Source organism: Panulirus ornatus, chromosome 66 (assembly GCF_036320965.1).
Source record: "Panulirus ornatus isolate Po-2019 chromosome 66, ASM3632096v1, whole genome shotgun sequence".
Lineage (NCBI taxonomy): Eukaryota > Metazoa > Arthropoda > Malacostraca > Decapoda > Palinuridae > Panulirus > Panulirus ornatus.
In genome coordinates this window covers 6478980-6497598 of record NC_092289.1, presented here as the reverse complement: position 1 = coordinate 6497598, position 18619 = coordinate 6478980, and the positions used below count along the sequence as shown (strand labels likewise).

The window sequence follows — 18619 nt, the reverse complement described above, 5'->3', positions numbered from 1 at the left end:
CGACCCTTAAACACAACGGTACGACCCTGAACATGATTTTTAGTACGACCCCCTGAGTACGACGGTACGACCCCCTGAGCACAACGGTGCGACCCTTTAGCACGACTTCAGTACGACCCCTTCGTAGGATAGCCTGTCCTCTCATCTGTCCCCTGTACGTCAGGTCCGAGGCCAGACCATCACGCTCTAAGGTCGTACCGTCTTGCTCAGGGGTCGTTCCCTCCGTTGTGTCGGGGAGGGTGTGGATCAACACCCCCGTAGTGTCAGGGGGTGCGGATCAACACCCCCGTAGTGTCAGAGGGTGTGGATCAGCACCCACGTAGTGTCAGGGTGTGTGGATCAGCACCCCCGTAGTGTCAGGAGGGTTAGATCAGCACCCCCGTAGTGTCAGGGGGTGCGGATCAACACCCCCGTAGTGTCAGGGGGGTTGGATCAGCACCCCCGTAGTGCCAGGGTGTGGATCAGCACCCCCGTAGTGTCAGGGGGTGTAGATCAGCACCCCCGTAGTGTCAGGGGGTGTGGATCAGCACCCCCGTAGTGTCAGGGGGTGTAGATCAGCACCCCCGTAGTGTCAGGGGGTGTGGATCAGGACTCCCGTAGTGTCAGAGGGTGTGGATCAGCACCCCCGTAGTGTCAGGGGTGTGGATCAGGACCCCCGTAGTGTCAGGGGGTGTGGATCAGCACCCCCGTAGTATCAGGGGATGTGGATCAACACCCCCGACACAGGGGGTGTGGTGTCTGTGACTTCCCCCACCACCACCACCACACACAGTTGGGGATCCTGTTAAGCCAGGCGCCTGTGTGTGGCTCTTATGTTTCCCACCCGTCCACTAACATCCGGATAAACTAATGCCTTCAAGATGCTTTTCGGGGGAGAAGTCCTCACTGCTTCTGACGAAGGCGAAGCAGGGGGAGGAGCGGGGGACGGCGGCGTGTGGGAAGGCTGTTCGAATCTCGGGGAATAATGGACTTGCGTGTTGGGTGGGGCGGGGTTCGAATCCCTGCTCGAGTTAATGGGCACGTATGTATCAGACAACCACACCAGATGCTGCACCTCCTTGAACACGACCTGTATGACCCTTGAGTACGACGATACGACACTTGAGCATAGCGGCACGACCCTTGAGCACGACGGTACGACTCTTGAGCATGGCGGTACGACCCTTGAGTACGACATTACGACACTTGAGCACGGCGGCACGACCCTTGAGCACGACGGTACGATACTTGAGCACGACGGTACGACACTTGAGCGCGACGGTACGACCCTTGAGTACGACGGCACGACACTTGAGCATGGCGGCACGACCCTTGAGCACGACGATACGGCTCGAACATGGCGGCACGACCCCTTGAGCACGACGGTACGAATCGCACTCGCCGATACGACTTCTGCGAAATGATAGCGTGACCTTTGACCTGACTCTCATGGGTCATGTTAAAAAACACCGGGTCACAACACACACCCCCAGGATCGCACATCCACTCCCTAGAGTATTGTCCACCTGGATCAGATGGTCATTACTTGAAATATCCGTTGCTATGAACGTGATTAACGTATCCGTCTACATTACCATGAAGTATTTTGAGACGGGATCAATATTCTTTATCATGATGATGACCATGTGATCAGCAGACACCCCACCCCCCACCGTCAGCACGGACAGCAGAGGGGGGGGGGGGGGGTTGTCAGCGTTGTTTGGGCGAAGGTGAGGATTAGCGGAGGGAGAAGAGCGGGTTCGCCGGCGGCCATATGGGTCGGCCTCTCTCTAAATCAGGAACCCGGGGTGCGAATATGTAAACAAACGGTTCACACGGGCGCGCTGCCCTGCACGCATAACGCACGCGCGTGCCTCCCTGATGTGTTCCGTGTAAGACAGCTGTCCGGTCGCGTGTCAGGAACTGCACGTAGCCCCTGGGACAGAAGAATCAGTCATCATTGATCAGCATCATGAAATAATCATTGATCAGGTTCAGGTGATGATGAGAGGTGAGGAGTTGAGGATACAAGTGTAAAAGACGCGGGTTGAAGAATATTGGTAGAGTTGCGTGAGAGAGTTTGATTTTTTACACACACACACACACACACACACACACACACACACACACACACACACATATATATATATATATATATATATATATATATATATATATATATATATATATATATATATATATATATATATTCATATACCCGTAGCCTGAGCCAGGTACCCATTTTATCGGCCAACCCCTAAAGTTGGATGAACAGCAGGGTTCACTGTGGACCAACTGCCACAACCAGGATTCGACCATATGCGTCAGACCTCTGGCGGCCTGTGAATGCGTCACGGTGAGGAACGCTACCCGCGCACCACGGAGGTGAAAACAGTTCTCATTATGAGTATTATCTTGCAGGAAACAAGACTTAGGAATGTGTGTGTGAGAGGGACTTGTGAGTTGAAGGAATGTGTTTGTGAGAGGGACTTGTGAATTCAAGGAATGTGTGAGGGACTTGTGAATTCAAGGAATGTGTGTATGTGAAAGAGACTTGTGAGTTCAAGGAATGTGTGTGTGAGAGGGACTTGTGAGTTCAAGGAATGTGTGTGTGAGAGGGATTTGTGAGTTCAAGGAATGTGCGTGTGAGAGGGGCTTGTGAGTTGACATCGTCAGTATTTTAAGAAAAGTGATTGAACAATTGCGCTGAACTACAGACCAACCTCCTTAACAAATGTGGTCTGTAGAACAATGGAAAATGAATCATGAGAAAGAAAATGGGTGGCTCTTTTCAAAGGAGAGACTACTTAAAAGACAATAGGAAGAGTAGGTTCTTAAGAGGGTAAGTTCCGCCGTAGATCAGAGGGATGGTTGGGTCGACATGTGTTCTTTGGACTGCCCGAAAGCTTTTGACACTGTACCTCATCAGGGGATACTTAAGAAGTAAGGGGTAGACTCCTTCACTGGACAGAGTACATTGGTAGAAAGGGGAGCAAAGGACACAGATCAGAGGTGCATTGTTGACATGGCTTCAGATGGTTGGCCTTTGACGCACTGTTTTTCTTAACGAGTTTGCACGAGTGAATGACTTGCCTTACCTGAACATGTTTGCAGATGATGCCGGAGTCATGGGGCAGCAGGTAAAAGAAAAACTGCGATGGCATCAGCTTACAAGGAGACCCCTGGACAAACTTCCAAAGTTGGGTCTGAGATATGGCTGATGAAACTCAATCCGAGTAAATGGAAAGTAAAGGGAAGGGATGGTTGTGAAGATGACCCCACTTGGGAATGAGGGACATGTACGTATGCGTGTGGAAAAGGACTTTATACATGAGTGACACTGTCTGCTGGCAAAATTCTTGACATCACATTTAAGGATTCGGTTAAAGGAAATAGTTCAGTGAATTTGCGACAACGGGATTACCTTACGCCTCTGAGGTCTGCCCGCCTCAAACTGAAGGCTGAGGGTGTATGTCAGAGGGTTCCACAGAAGGTCAGCTGAAGAGACCCATTTAATTTTAGAGATCTGGGCCACAGTGAGTGGCTGAGGGGGTACAAAATCCGATCACCATGGAGGAGAGAAGAGAGAGAGGGGTGACCTGTGCTCACAGTTCAAAGTTTCTGAATCGGCTGAAGAGGGTAGGGGAAACGGTGAAGCCCATGATTGACCCAAGCTGTTCATCAGGGTCTTAGTGCCCCGTTTGGTGCCGGGCGCGGCCCCGGCCCCTCCTCCTGATGGCCCGACGTCAGCCTTTCTGAACTAAATTGATCACCGGCCGGAGGAGCGACGCGTCACCTGGCCAGGGTGGCTCCTCCTCCTGTACTGTATGATGTATGGGGCTGGCTGCTCTCTCTCTCTCTCTCTCTCTCTCTCTCTCTCTCTCTCTCTCTCTCTCTCTCTCTCTCTCTCTCTCTCTCTCTCTCTCCCCCCCCCCACCAACACCCTTCCTTTCTCCGTCGTACTATCTTCGTCTCGCTATCACATGTATACCTATGTATAATCGTGTGTGAGTGGTGTGGAAGGCTGCACTGTATGTCTATGTATTTCTGAATTGTGTGTGTGTGTGTGTGTGTGTGTGTGTCCCTGAAACCATCATGTGGAATACATGACTAGGGTTTTGATAAATGGATAAGAAATTTATTTCTGTGTTCTCTTTATCATGTTTCCTGTTCTTATCGTCACATCTTATTTCTTTATCAGTTCACTGCCTATTCGTCTCGCGTCTCCCTCGTCTCCCAGTGTTGTTCTGTCTCTCCTGTAGAATGATATACATGTATGTATACTTGTGGTTTGTGTGTGCGTCTGTGTAATGTGTACGTATGTCGGTGTTTGTGTGTGTGCGTCTGCTCGTGTCTAGTGTACGTGCGTGGTTCGTGCGTTCGTATATACGTCTGTGTTCGTGGTCGTTTGTGGCTGTGTGTGTGTGTGTGGGTGTGTATGTGTGTGTGTGTGTGTGTGTGTATGTGTGAGAGAGAGAGAGAGAGAGAGAGAGAGAGAGAGAGAGAGAGAGAGAGAGAGAGAGAGAGAGAGAGAGAGAGAGAGAGAGAGAGACCCAGTTGGTATGTTCGTTTTCTTTGCCTAGTGTTTTCCTTGTATATTCCATTTTCTGTTGGGGTTGGACTGCTTTCAGTCTCAGGGTCACAAGTGGCGATCTTGTGGGTGCTGGCGTGGTGGGCCAGGGTTCGAACCTCTCAAGGCTCGTATCATCTTCCACAAGGACCGACTGCTAGCGAATCTCAGAGTCAGGTGGCGGATCACCGTCAGTCATGATGGGTCGTGCTGCTTGACGTGTCACTCGCTCGGAATAAATTGTTTTGAGGTAAAAATTAAAATTTTTAAAATTAAAAAAAAAATTTTTAGGCTCACAAATTTAATTATCTGATTTTTTCAAATATACTTTTTTAGATTTAACTTTAAACGTGGTCATTCCGTTACATTTTCTCCTCAGTGGGGAAGTCATGGTTCAAATTTAAAAGAAAAGAAAAAGAAAAATTATTTCGCCACAGTTTCACAACATGTGAGGTACTGGCTGTAGAGTATCACAGGCCAATTTTAACTCCAGGGGGAAAAAAATTATAGGAAAACAACAGCAATAACAACTTGTCCGAGTTGGTAAAGAGAGAGAGAGAGAGAGAGAGAGAGAGAGAGAGAGAGAGAGAGAGAGAGAGAGAGATAATGGAGACAGTGGTCTCTCGTTCTCCCAGCCTGGAGGAGGAGCACCTCACCCCCCCCGCCCAATATGTCCTGGGCACCACAGGTCCCCCATTGTCTCGCGTCTCAACACTGAGGTAACTCTCCTCTCTTGTATTGGATTTGACCGCCAATGGAAATAATGTCTGAGGGGATAGGGGAGAAAGAATACTTCCCACGTATTCCCTGCGTGTCGTAGAAGGCGACTAAAAGGGAAGGGAGCGGGGGGCTGGAAATCCTCCCCTCTCATTTTTTTTTTTAATTTTCCAAAAGAAGGAACAGAGAAGGGGGCCATGTTAGGATATTCCCTCAAAGGCTCAGTCCTCTGTTCTTAACGCTACCTCGCTAATGCGGGAAATGGCGAATAGTATGATAGAATAGGGGAACCTTTTGTAACTCAGGGGGTGTGATGGCCCATCTCTTGTGGTGGCCCGGCCGGGCTCGTGTGTGTGTGTGTGTGTGTGTGTGTGCTTGTCCCCCCCACACCAACCCCAGTTTTAGTCATCACCCCCCCCCCTCCCTCTCTTCAGCCCCCTACACTCACCACCAGCTCATGGTGAGTGACCCCAGGACCTGACCTCCCCCCTCTGATGACCAGGCTTCGTATTCATCGAGTCCGAGGGTGAGGGATGAGGGGGGGTGGGTGACCCTGCGCATGGAAGTCTAATGAGGGAAACGTCTAACTCATCACATGAGGGAGACGTCTGACTCACATGACATGAGGGAGACGTCTGACTCACATGACATGAGGGAGACGTCTGACTCACATCACATGAGGGAGACGTTCTGACTCACATCACATGAGGGAGACGTCTGACTCACATGACATGAGGGAGACGTCTGACTCACATGAGGGAGACGTCTGACTCACATGAGGGAGACGTCTGACTCACATGACATGAGGGAGACGTTCTGACTCACATCACATGAGGGAGACGTCAGACTCACATCACATGAGGGAGACGTCTGACTCACATCACATGAGGGAGACGTCTGACACATGATTGAGACGTCTGACTCACATCACATGAGGGAGACGTTCTGACTCACATCACAGACCCACATCACATGACGCCAGGGGAGGCGTCCAGAACACCCCCCCCCCTACCCCCACCCCCCACCAGACACCCCTGGACACCCTAGTGGTTGGGACAAGTCACTGTAGGAAGACACGATTCGTCTGTGGCTGTTGAGGGCCATTCCCTGTGAGCACCGCTGCAGAGTCACCTCTCTCAATAATCCAGTTTCCGTGAAGCAGGACTTTGGGAAGTCAAGGTTTTGATAAAAACCTTCGTCACTCCGTTATGGAATATTCTCTCTCTTATAATTTCATATATTTAGCATTTTAGAGATTTATCCTCTGGTCTGAAGCAATCCCTGAAAGGTATGATAGAGTCAGGGAACACCTTGAGTCACTGAAGTTCAGACAACTTCAGAAACTGTCGAGGGTGACCAGGCGAATATGTGGCGGTGCTGCTGATCTCTGAGGTAGCTCCACTCCTGACGGTGGAGTTGGTATGGTTTGGCCACCACCCCGTCAGTCAGGGCGGAGACCATGATGTCTCCTGACTGATGATGATGACCTGAGTCAGGGCGGCGACCATGATGTCTCCTGACTCATGATGATGACCTGAGTCAGGGCGACGACCATGTGATGATGACCTGAGTCAGGGCGGCGACCATGATGTCACCTGACTGATGATGATGACCTAAGTCAGGGCGGCGACCATGTGATGATGACCTGAGTCAGGGCGACGACCATATGATGATGACCTGAGTCAGGGCGGCGACCATGATGTCTCCTGACTCATGATGATGACCTGAGTCAGGGCGGCGACCATGTGATGATGACCTGAGTCAGGGCGACGAACGAACGGGGTCTGCAGGGCGATGTGGCGACCAGATACAGGAGAGGAGGGATGCAGGGAGAGGAGGCAGGGTAGCAGGGGGTACACACACACACACACACACACGCACACACACACACACACACACACACACACACACACACACTGGAGACGCCACTGTTGTTCAAATGGCTTATTGATTGCGCGGTTTTAATTGGAATGTCTGTTATCACTGACCTTTTGTGTACAGCTTCCCATTGTCGGGTCCCTCCCGGGGCAAAGGTCATGGGTCGCGGAGCAAAGGTCAGGGCAATGGCGAGGGTTGTGTTGTTGTTTGTTTGTTTGTTTGTTTGTTTTATGTGGGCCAGCAAGGACAGCAGAGCACCAGCTAAGTACTTGTACATACCAGATCTCTTGTGTGTGTGTGTGTGTGTGTGTGTGTGTGTGTGTGTGTGTTAGAGACGCCTTGTAGGGTGTGTGTTGTAGCCGACAGCACCTTGGCACCTGACGGTAGATGTAGATGATGTAGTAGTCCCTACACAGGACCAGCACTTGTAGGTAGATGTAGTGTCCAACACGTCTCATGCAGACGACCCACCTCCCTCCCTCCCCCCTGGCACTGCCAACAGCGACTCGAACCCTGACCCTCCTCTGAATCAGATGGTTTCTCTTCCCCCTCCTCCTCCTCCTCCACCTCTTCCCCCTCCTCCTCCTCTTCCTCCTCCTCCTTCTCCCTTGTTCTAATGGTGTTGCTGCTCTCCTCCCTCCCTTGCCTTCCAGTCATGGCTTCCTCCTTACCCCCCTTGCTCCCTCATGGTTAAGGGGCAGTCCCATTTTTTTTCGTCCTATGTATGAAAGGGAGATGCACCCCGCCTCCTCCCTCCCCTCTCGCTTCCGTGAATGGGTGTGCTATGACCTCCATGTTACTTATGTGTTGTCCCTCCCCCTGTGTTAATGGGTACTCCCCTCGCAGTGTACAAATGGGTGCTTCCCCTCCTGTTCATAATGGGTGCTTCCCCTCCTGTTTATGATGGGTGCTTCCCCTTCTCCTGTATATGAAGGGTGCTTCCCCTTGCCCTATATATGATGGGTGCTTCTCCTTGCCCTATATATGATGGGTGCTTCTCCTTGCCCTATATATGATGGGTGCTTCCCCTTGCCCTATATATAATAGGGTGCTTCTCCTCCTGTATATAATAGGTGCTTCCCCTCCCCACTGTATATAATGGGTGCTTCCCCTCCTCTTGTTTATAATGGGTGCTTCCCCGTCTGTATATAATGGGTGTTTCCCCTTCCCCTGTATATAATAGGTGCTTCCCCTCCCCACTGTATATAATGGGTGCTTCCCCTCCTCTTGTTTATAATGGGTGCTTCCCCTTCTGTATATAATGGGTGTTTCCCCTTCCCCTGTATATAATAGGTGCTGCCCCTTCCCCCTGTATATAAAAAAGATACCCCCCTTGCCTTGTGCTAATGGGTGCTCCCCCTTCCCCTGTTCTGATGGGTGCTCACCTCTCCCCCTGTACTAATGGGTGCTCCCCCTTCCCCTGTATTAATGGATGGTGCCCCCCTCCCCCCTGTACTACCGGGTGCCTGCTGCCCCTGGCGTACTGACGGGAGGCGCCGTGCCACTCCACCAGGAGCGCCACCTACACCCGGCCAGCCAACAGGCCCCTCACCCCACTCGATGCTGCTGCCCCCAACCTCCCCCACCACACCAGCCGCCGCCCCCGCTGGCTCTGGGCCCCCTGGCGCTCCCACACCACCCACACAGGTGAGCCACGCCGCCCCCCTCCACACAGGTAAGCCACGCCCCTACGGATAAGTCACGACCCCATAGACAGGTCCTCCTGATACAGGTAAGCCACGCCCCCCCCTACACACAGGCAGGCCACGCCTCTACAGGTAAGCCACGCCCCCCCACACACAGGCATGCCACGCCTCTACAGGTAAGCCACACCCCGGCAGGATAGCCACGCCCCTACAGGTGAGCAAAATCCCACTGATGCAGGAGCACGTACCTGGGCCACTCTCATGGTCATCAACCACCAGGTGAGGTACTGTAGGGCCACAGGTGGTGGCCACAGGTGCTGTACCGACAGGTGGGCCACACTCCCTGCTGCTGTACTGTCAGGTGGGCCACACCCCCTACTGCTGTACCGACAGGTGGGCCACACCCCTACTGTAGTACCAACAGGAGGGCCACACTCACACACACACACACACACACACACACACACACACAGGTGGGCTGGACACCTGCCACCTTCACAGGTGAGTCACGCATTAATCTTGGCACCTGAATGTTGTCAGAGAGTACCCGCTCTGGTGGGCGCCCCACCCACACGTCTGACATCCTGGCCCACTTAAACAGCCACAGTGGTAGGCCAGAACGGTAAAGACACCTAGAAACATTATTAACACCAGTGGAAGGGGTGGTGCTGATCTCACCAGTGGCAGGGTTACCTCTCTAGTGGTAAGGGTACGTACCTCACTAGTGGCAAGGAGACGTAACTCGCCAGTAGAAGAGGTACCTCACCAGTGGCTAAGGTACGTAACTCACCATTAGCAGAGGAACCTCTCCACTGGCAGGGGGGTACTTCACCAATGGCAGGGTTATGTCCCTCACCAGTGGCAAAGATGCGTAGCTACCAAGCGGTCGAGGTACCTCTGCAGTGGCAGGGTTACGTCCCTCACCAGTGGCAGGGGTACTTCCCTCCCCAGTGGCACAGATGCGTAGCTACTCAGTGGCAGGGGAACCTCACCTGTGGCACAGATACGTACCTTGCCATCCCAGTGTCCCAGTACTCACAGTGGGACGGTGGTCCAGTGCGTAGCCCAACCCGTCCCAGCTGCGTCCCAGGGTTACGTAACATAGGCAGGTTGTGGCGCCCTGGTCGGCCCTGCTGTGTTGTACCCCATGTCGTCAAGGTGTGTTGTACCTCCTGACGCCTTGCTGTGTCGTTCCACCAGTCTTTCTGCTGTGTTAAACAACCTGTCGTCCCGCTGTGTTGTGCTTCCTGTCGTTCTGCTGTGTTGTACCTCTTGTCGTCTTCCTGTGTTGTACACTCTGTCGTCCGGGTGTATTGGACCTCCTGTCGTCCTGCTGTGTTGCCTACTGCTGTGTTGTACCTCCTGTTGTACTGGTATGTTGTCTGCTGCTGTGTTGTACCTCTTGTCCTGGTGTGTTGTCTGCTGCTGTGTTGTACCTCCTGTTGTCCTAGTGTGTTGCCTGCTGCTGTGTTGTACCTCTTGTTATCCTGGTGTGTTGCCTGCTACTGTGTTGTACCTCCTCTTATCCTGGTGTGTTGCCTGCTGCTGTGTTGTGTACTGCTGTTATCCTGGTGTGTTGCCTGCTGCTGTGTTGTACCTCTTATTGTCCTGATGTGTTGCCTGCTGCTGTGTTGTACCTCCTGTTGTCCTAGTGTGTTGCCTGCTGCTGTGTTGTACCTCCTGTTGTCCTGGTGTGTTGCCTGCTGCTGTGTTGTACCTCCTGTTGTCCTGATGTGTTGCCTGCTGCTGTGTTGTACCTCCTGTTGTCCTAGTGTGTTGCCTGCTGCTGTGTTGTACCTCCTGTTGTCCTAGTGTGTTGCCTGCTGCTGTGTTGTACCTCCTGTTGTCCTGGTGTGTTGCCTGCTGCTGTGTTGTACATCCTGTTGTCCTGGTGTGTTGCCTGCTGCTGTGTTGTACCTCCTGTTGTCCTGGTGTGTTGCCTGCTGTGTTGTACCTCATGTTGTCCTGGTGTGTTGCCTGCTGCTGTGTTGTACCTCCTGTTATCCTGGTGTGTTGTCTGCTGCTGTGTTGTACCTCCTGTTGTCCTGATGTGTTGCCTGCTGCTGTGTTGTACCTCCTGTTGTCCTGGTGTGTTGCCTGCTGCTGTGTTGCACCTCCTGTTGTCCTGGTGTGTTGCCTGCTGCTGTGTTGTACCTCCTGTTATCCTGGTGTGTTGCCTGCTGCTGTGTTGTACCTCCTGTTGTCCTGGTGTGTTGCCTGCTGCTGTGTTGTACCTCCTGTTGTCCTGGTGTGTTGCCTGCTGCTGTGTTGTACCTCTTGTTGTCTTGATGTGTTGCGTGCTGCTGTGTTGCACATCCTGTTGTCCTGGTGTGTTGCCTGCTGCTGTGTTGTACCTCCTGTTGTCCTGATGTGTTGCCTGCTGCTGTGTTGTACCGCCTGTTGTCCTGGTGTGTTGCCTGCTGCTGTGTTGTACCTCCTGTTGTCCTGATGTGTTGCCTGCTGCTGTGTTGTGCCGCCTGTTGTCCTGGTGTGTTACCTGCTGCTGTGTTGTACCTCCTGTTGTCCTGATGTGTTGCCTGCTGCTGTGTTGTACCGCCTGTTGTCCTGGTGTGTTACCTGCTGCTGTGTTGTACCTCCTGTTATCCTGGTGTGTTGCCTGCTGCTGTGTTGTACCTCCTGTTATCCTGGTGTGTTGTCTGCTGCTGTGTTGTACCTCCTGTTGTGCTGGTGTGTTGCCTGCTGCTGTGTTGTACCTCCTGTTGTCCTGGTGTGTTGCCTGCTGCTGTGTTGTGTCTGCTGTCAGTGTGACACTCGTGTTTACAACGTTGTTCGTGTGTATTTGAGCAGAGGATTACAACCGTGAGTGCCTTGAGCTGTGGGTGACGCCCGCCTCCCACACGGGACAGTGGGAGACGAATGGCTCTGTCGTGGTCTGTTGTGTTGTGATCACGTACATGTGTCGTGCTGGACACGTGCACAGACTCCATCCGTAGATGGACGTCTTCACTGGGAGTTACGAGGTGATGAAGCATAGCCCAAGAGGGTTTAGGGAAGGTGGATGGAGACCATGTCTGCTGAACATAGGCCCACAGACACGGACCCCCGCTAGCTTTTATGAGTGGCTGACACGGACCCCCACGAGCTTTTATGAGTGGCTGACACGGACCCCCACGAGCTTTTATGAGTGACTGACACGGACCCCCACGAGCTTTTATGAGTGGCTGACACGGACCCCCACGAGCTTTTATGAGTGGCTGACACGGACCCCCACGAGCTTTTATGAGTGACTGACACGGACCCCCACGAGCTTTTGTGAGTGACTGACACGGACCCCCACGAGCTTTTATGAGCGACCGACACGGACCCCCCGGGAGCTTTTATGAGTGACTGACACGGACCCCCCGGGAGCTTTTATGAGTGGCTGACACGGACCCCCACGAGCTTTTATGAGTGGCTGACACGGACCCCCACGAGCTTTTATGAGTGACTGACACGGACCCCCACGAGCTTTTGTGAGTGACTGACACGGACCCCCACGAGCTTTTATGAGCGACCGACACGGACCCCCCGGGAGCTTTTATGAGTGACTGACACGGACCCCCACGAGCTTTTATGAGCGACTGACACGGACCCCCACGAGCTTTTATGAGTGACTGACACGAACCCCCACGAGCTTTTATGAGTGACTGACACGGACCCCCCGGGAGCTTTTATGAGCGACTGACACGGACCCCCCGGGAGCTTTTATGAGCGACTGACACGGACCCCAACGAGCTTTTATGAGTGACTTTTTCTTTTTTTACCTGAAGACCAAGACGCATTAGCAGCCAGCAGATGGGAGGAGAAACTGGAGGTAATAGCTGTAGAAGAGGGAAAGAGAGCCAACACTGCGGCGTGGTGGGAGCAAGTAAGCCATATCTTGAGGTCAGGTGAGGGAGATGTACCAGCTTGTCGGAGGAGAAGGTAGGGCTGAGGCCGGCCCAGGTGTGAGGGAGATACCCAGCCACACAAGGACCGATTAAACCTGTGTGTGTGTGTGTGTGTGTGTGTGTGTGTGATGAGTGATACATGGGTTCCTAACGTGCACTCCTGTGGTTGTGTGTTGTGGAGTCTCCTGTGGTTGTGTGTTGTGGAGTCTCCTGTGGTTGTGTGTTGTGGAGTCTGCTCTGGTTGTGTGTTGTGGAGTCTCCTGTGGTTGTGTGTTGTGGAGTTTGCTCCGGTTGTGTGTTGTGGAGTCTCCTGTGATTGTGTGTTGTGGAGTCTCCTGTGGTTGTGTGTTGTGGAGTCTCCTGTGGTTGTGTGTTGTGGAGTCTCCTGTGATTGTGTGTTGTGGAGTCTCCTGTGGTTGTGTGTTGTGGAGTCTCCTGTGGTTGTGTGTTGTGGGGTCTCCTGTGGTTGTGTGTTGTGGAGTCTCCTGTGGTTGTGTGTTGTGGAGTCTCCTGTGGTTGTGTTGTGGAGTCTCCTGTGATTGTGTGTTGTGGAGTCTCCTGTGGTTGTGTGTTGTGGAGTCTCCTGTGGTTGTGTGTTGTGGAGTTTGCTCCGGTTGTGTGTTGTGGAGTCTCCTGTGATTGTGTGTTGTGGAGTCTCCTGTGGTTGTGTGTTGTGGAGTCTCCTGTGGTTGTGTGTTGTGGAGTCTCCTCTGGTTGTGTGTTGTGGAGTCTCCTGTGGTTGTGTGTTGTGGAGTCTCCTGTGATTGTGTGTTGTGGAGTCTCCTGTGGTTGTGTGTTGTGGAGTCTCCTGTGGTTGTGTTGTGGAGTCTCCTGTGGTTGTGTGTTGTGGAGTCTCCTGTGGTTGTGTTGTGGAGTCTCCTGTGGTTGTGTGTTGTGGGGTCTCCTGTGGTTGTGTGTTGTGGAGTCTCCTGTGGTTGTGTGTTATGGAGTCTCCTGTTATGAAGGTTGTAAGTGTACGACCGTTGGCTACTGTTGTTATACCGCTGATGTAATGTTGTGGACTTTTGTGGTGTCGTCTTGTAGGTGTTGTGTCATGCAGTGTCGTGTGTTGTGATCTTGTGCGTCTGTTGTCATGGACTGTTCGTGTTGTTATGTGATGAATGTCTTGTTGTGGACGTGCGTGAGGCTTTGTGTTGCAGACATAGGCTCATGGCATGAAACACTGGTTATGTTGTGGGCGTGCGTGGGGCTTTGTGTTGCAGACATAAGCTCATGGTGTGAAACACTGGTTGTGTTGTGGACGCTGGGCTTTGTTTTGCAGACATAGGCTCATGGTGTGAAACACTGGTTTTGTTGTGGACATGGGCATTTGTGTTGCAGTCACAGTATCGGTTAGGTTGTGGACGTGGGCATTTGTGTTTCGGTCAGTCATATACCACGAAACACCACTTGTGTTCCGTTGATAGCGTCATGGTATGTCACACCAGCTGGGTGTGTTGCCAGACTCTCTTCCGCATCACTTGAATTACTCGTAACGAGACGTATTGTGTTGCGTGACGCACCAGGGGGGGGAGTTTATCGTAACGCTCGCGTCACCCCGTCACGTGTAACACCCCCGTCACATGACTTTGGGAACACAGAGAAGACAGTGGTTACGTTACTCTCAGTGTTACATACTTCGACTGTGTTACGGTGTACACTCTCTGTGTGTACTTGTTTTTCGACTGTGTTACTGTGAACACTCTCTGTGTGTACTTGTTTTTCGACTGTGTTACGGTGTACACTCTGTGTGTACTTGTTTTTCGACTGTGTTACGGTGTACACTCTCTGTGTGTACTTGTTTTTCTTTGTCTTTCTGGCCTTGGATGTTCTGGTGTTTGGCGAGGCCTGTGGTTGGTGGGGAGACGATGAGTCTTGCAGTAAAGGGCGTAAATGAGTCACGGTGGTTGAGTGGAGTGAGTGAGGTGGGTGAGCTGGCGCCGGGTCACCTTCCTCACGCTGGGTCGCCTCGCTAGACTCATCATCGACCCGGGGGTAATGACTCATCGTCCCGGGGGTAATGACTCATCGTCCCGGGGGTAATGACTCATCGTCCCAGGGGGTAATGACTCATCGTCCCGGTGGTAATGACTCATCGTCCAGAGGTAATGACTCATCGTCCCGGGGGTAATGACTCATCGTCCAGGGGTAATGACTCATCGTCAGGGGTAATGACCCATCGTCCAGGGGTAATGACTCATCGTCCAGGGGTAATGACTCATCGTCCAGAGGTAATGACTCATCGTCCCGGGGGTAATGACTCATCGTCCCAGGGGGTAATGACTCATCGTCCCGGTGGTAATGACTCATCGTCCAGAGGTAATGACTCATCGTCCCGGGGGTAATGACTCATCGTCCAGGGGTAATGACTCATCGTCCAGGGGTAATGACTCATCGTCCATGGGTAATGACTCATCGTCCAGGGGTAATGACTCATCGTCCATGGGTAATGACTCATCGTCCAGGGGTAATGACTCATCGTCCATGGGTAATGACTCATCGTCCAGGGGTAATGACTCATCTTCCAGGGGGTAATGACTCATCGTCCTGGGGGTAATGACTCATCGTCCCGAGGGTAATGACTCATCGTCCCGAGGGTAATGACTCATCGTCCACGGGTAATGACTCATTGTCCAGGGGTAATGACTCATCGTCTAGGGATAGTTACTCATTGTCCAGGGGTAATGACTCATCGTCCACGGGTAATGACTCATTGTCCAGGGGTAATGACTCATCGTCTAGGGATAGTTACTCATTGTCCAGGGGTAATGACTCATCGTCCACGGGTAATGACTCATTGTCCAGGGGTAATGACTCATCGTCTAGGGATAGTTACTCATTGTCCAGGGGTAATGACTCATCGTCCACGGGTAATGACTCATTGTCCAGGGGTAATGACTCATCGTCTAGGGATAGTTACTCATTGTCCAGGGGTAATGACTCATCTTCCAGGGGGGTAATGACTCATCGTCAGGGGTAATGACCCATCGTCCAGGGGTAATGACTCATCGTCCAGGGGTAATGACTCATTGTCTTCGGGTAATGACTCATCGTCCAGGGATAATTACTCATCGTCTAGGCGTAATTACTCATCGTCCGCGGGATAGTTACTCATTGTCCAGGGGTAATGACTCATCTTCCAGGGGGGGGTAATGACTCATCGTCAGGGGTAATGACCCATCGTCCAGGGGTAATGACTCATCGTCCAGGGGTAATGACTCATTGTCTTCGGGTAATGACTCATCGTCCAGGGATAATTACTCATCGTCTAGGGATAATTACTCATTGTCCAGGGGTAATGACTCATTGTCTAGGGGTAATGACTCATCGTCCAGGGATAATTACTCATCGTCTAGGCGTAATTACTCATCGTCCGCGGGATCATGAGGAGGTAGATCATCGCGAGGGTTACGGAGTTCATGAGGCTGGTCTCCTCATGACACGAGGCCCTGGGCTTCGTGAGGTGGTCAGGTGACCCCTGGGGTGACCCCCGGGTATTTCAGGGGACGGGAGGTCGATCGCGCGGGCGTCCGGGGGGGGGGGGAGGGGCGTGTGTTCAGGCGAGATACATGACGTCACCGGGACTGCGTGGCTGTGTTTCAGACGATGCTTCAGGCTTCAGCGAGGCTTCAGGGAAGAGAGGTTTTCTCCTGAAGCGAATCTTGGCTTCGTGAAACCATGGGAGAACGGAACTAAATCTATGGTTCCAATAGACGTCTTTCCTGGATGGGTCTTTTGGGATTTGCTATGGTGTATGTGGATAGGTGGTGCATGGTGGAGTGTGTTGGTGTACTGTGGTGTATGGTGGTGTGTGTTGGTGTATTGTGGTGTGTGTTGGTGTATTATGGTGTATGGTGGTGTGTGTTGATGGAGAGTGTGTTGGTGTATTGTGGTGTATGGTGGTGTATGTTAGTGATGGAGAGTGTGTTGGTGATTGTGGTGGTGGTGGTGTGTGTTGGTGAAGGAGTATGTGTTGATGTATGGTGGTGTGTGATGGTGAACGAGTGTGTGGTGTGTTATAGTGGTCTGTACTTCCCATATTGTGGTCTGTGTTGCCCTTAGCTAAGTCTGGTGGTCCGTACTGCCCTTATTATAGTAGTAACCTGTTTTGTGAGAGTAATTAGCATGCGTGTGGCTTTTTTTGTATTGGTAAGGACTGAGAGAGAGAGGGGTACGGGTATATAAGTGATAATAAATGTGATTCGCTGGGCAAGCTGCTGTTCGTAGCGCAACGTTAGGTAAGAAGGTGAGGTGAAGAGAGATAAGATGGTGTGGGGGTGAGGGTGGCAGGTTTGGCAGGAGGCCCTTGGCGCGGTAGGAGCAGCAGGCGGAGGAGACGTATGTTGTTCCCTGGGTCTCGTGGTGTAACTGTTGGAGAGGTGGCGTACAGAAGAAGGAGGCGGGAGTTACCGGGGTCCCGTGGCCCTGGTGCCGGTGCAGCAGCGGTGGAGTTGCCGGTGCAGCGATGGAGTTGCCGGTGCGGCGGTGGAGTTACCTTAATTCAGAAAGTGTGATGAAGTTGCCGGGTTGGTGTTGTAGGAGGTGAGAGGCGCAGCGCAGCCAAGATCCTGTAGCAACTGTAGCTGAAGACGGAGCCCCCGTGGCTTCCTGTGGTAAGGGTGAGCCTGGCGGTACATGGCTACCACGGGGGTTTGAAAAGTACCAGAGTCGAACGCTTTCTGGCCAGAGGCAAGTTGACAGCCTGATTGACTGATTTCACTCATACCGAGATGTATGCCATACACGGCAAGATAGGTCGGCCACGCGGATGGGGTTAATTGTGTGGGCGTGACCGCCAAGTCCACCACGACAGGTTCCTGGAGGATTAATAGGACATTCCGTTGTGACCGCCAGTGTTGTCATCGTTCTTGGGGTCCTTGAACTGCGACCTGCCTAAGTCGCATTTAAGTAACACGAGGTACCTGCCATTGTGAAGGGGGTCACTGTCGTCTGCTTGTTCGGGGTCCTTGGCCCCTTACGACCAACTTGGGTCACTCAGGGACGAACGAGGTTAACACCAGTGGTTGGAGGATGTAGTCACAGTTAGCCAGGTGTGTAGTGCTGACCTTGACAGTGGCATCACCACAGCGTGAGGTCACTACGAGAGACGATGCCTTCTGGAACAACGGTGGGATATGTCGCTACGCCAGCAGTGCTCACACAGTAGTGGTCTATACTGTCCTGCTTGTTGTGGTCCGTACTGTCCCTCCTTTAGTGGTCTGTACTGTCCTGCCTGTTGTGGTCCGTGCTGTCCCTCCTGTAGTGGTCTGTGCTGTCCCTCCTGTAGTGGTCTGTACTTCCCACACTGTAGTGGTCTGTACTACCTTCACTGTGGTTTTTGTTACTGCTCCTCTAGTAGTGGTCTGTACTGCCCCTCCTGTTGTGGTCTGTACTACCCTTCCTGTAGTGGTCTGTGCTGTCCCTCCTGTAGTGGTCTGTACTACCCTCACTGTGGTTTTTGTTACTGCTCCTCTTGTAGTGGTCTGTACTACCCTTCCTGTAGTGGTCTGTGCTGTCCCTCCTGTAGTGGTCTGTACTACCTTCACTGTGGTTTTTGTTACTGCTCCTCTTGTAGTGGTCTGTACTGCCCCTCCTGTAGTGGTCTGTACTGCCCCTCCTGTAGTGGTCTGTTCTGTCCCTCCTGTAGTGGTCTATACTGTCCTGCCTGTTGTGGTCTGTACTACCCTTCCTGTAGTGGTATGTACTTCCCACACTGTAGTGGTCTGTACTACCCTCGCTGTAGCTGTCTGTACTGCTCCTCGTGTAGTGGTCTGTACTGCCCCTCCTGTAGTGGTCTGTACTGCCCACACTGTAGTGGTCTTTACCGCCCCTCTTGTAGTGGTTTTTACCGCCCCTCTTGTAGTGGTCTTTACCGCCCCTCTTGTAGTGGTCTGTGTTACCCTCACTTCTCTCTCAGTCGAGGCCTGCAGCCCCCTCTC

General features: G+C 52.4%; 1 protein-coding gene across 1 annotated transcript in view; it reads left to right on the top strand.

The window, feature by feature from the left end:
• Positions 1 to 18619, top strand: part of LOC139746926 (uncharacterized) — a 210077-nt gene that overhangs the window by 51938 nt on the left and 139520 nt on the right. The window contains 1 exon segment of the mRNA XM_071658611.1: positions 8658 to 8791. Within this exon segment, the coding sequence (XP_071514712.1) occupies positions 8658 to 8791 (134 nt within the window).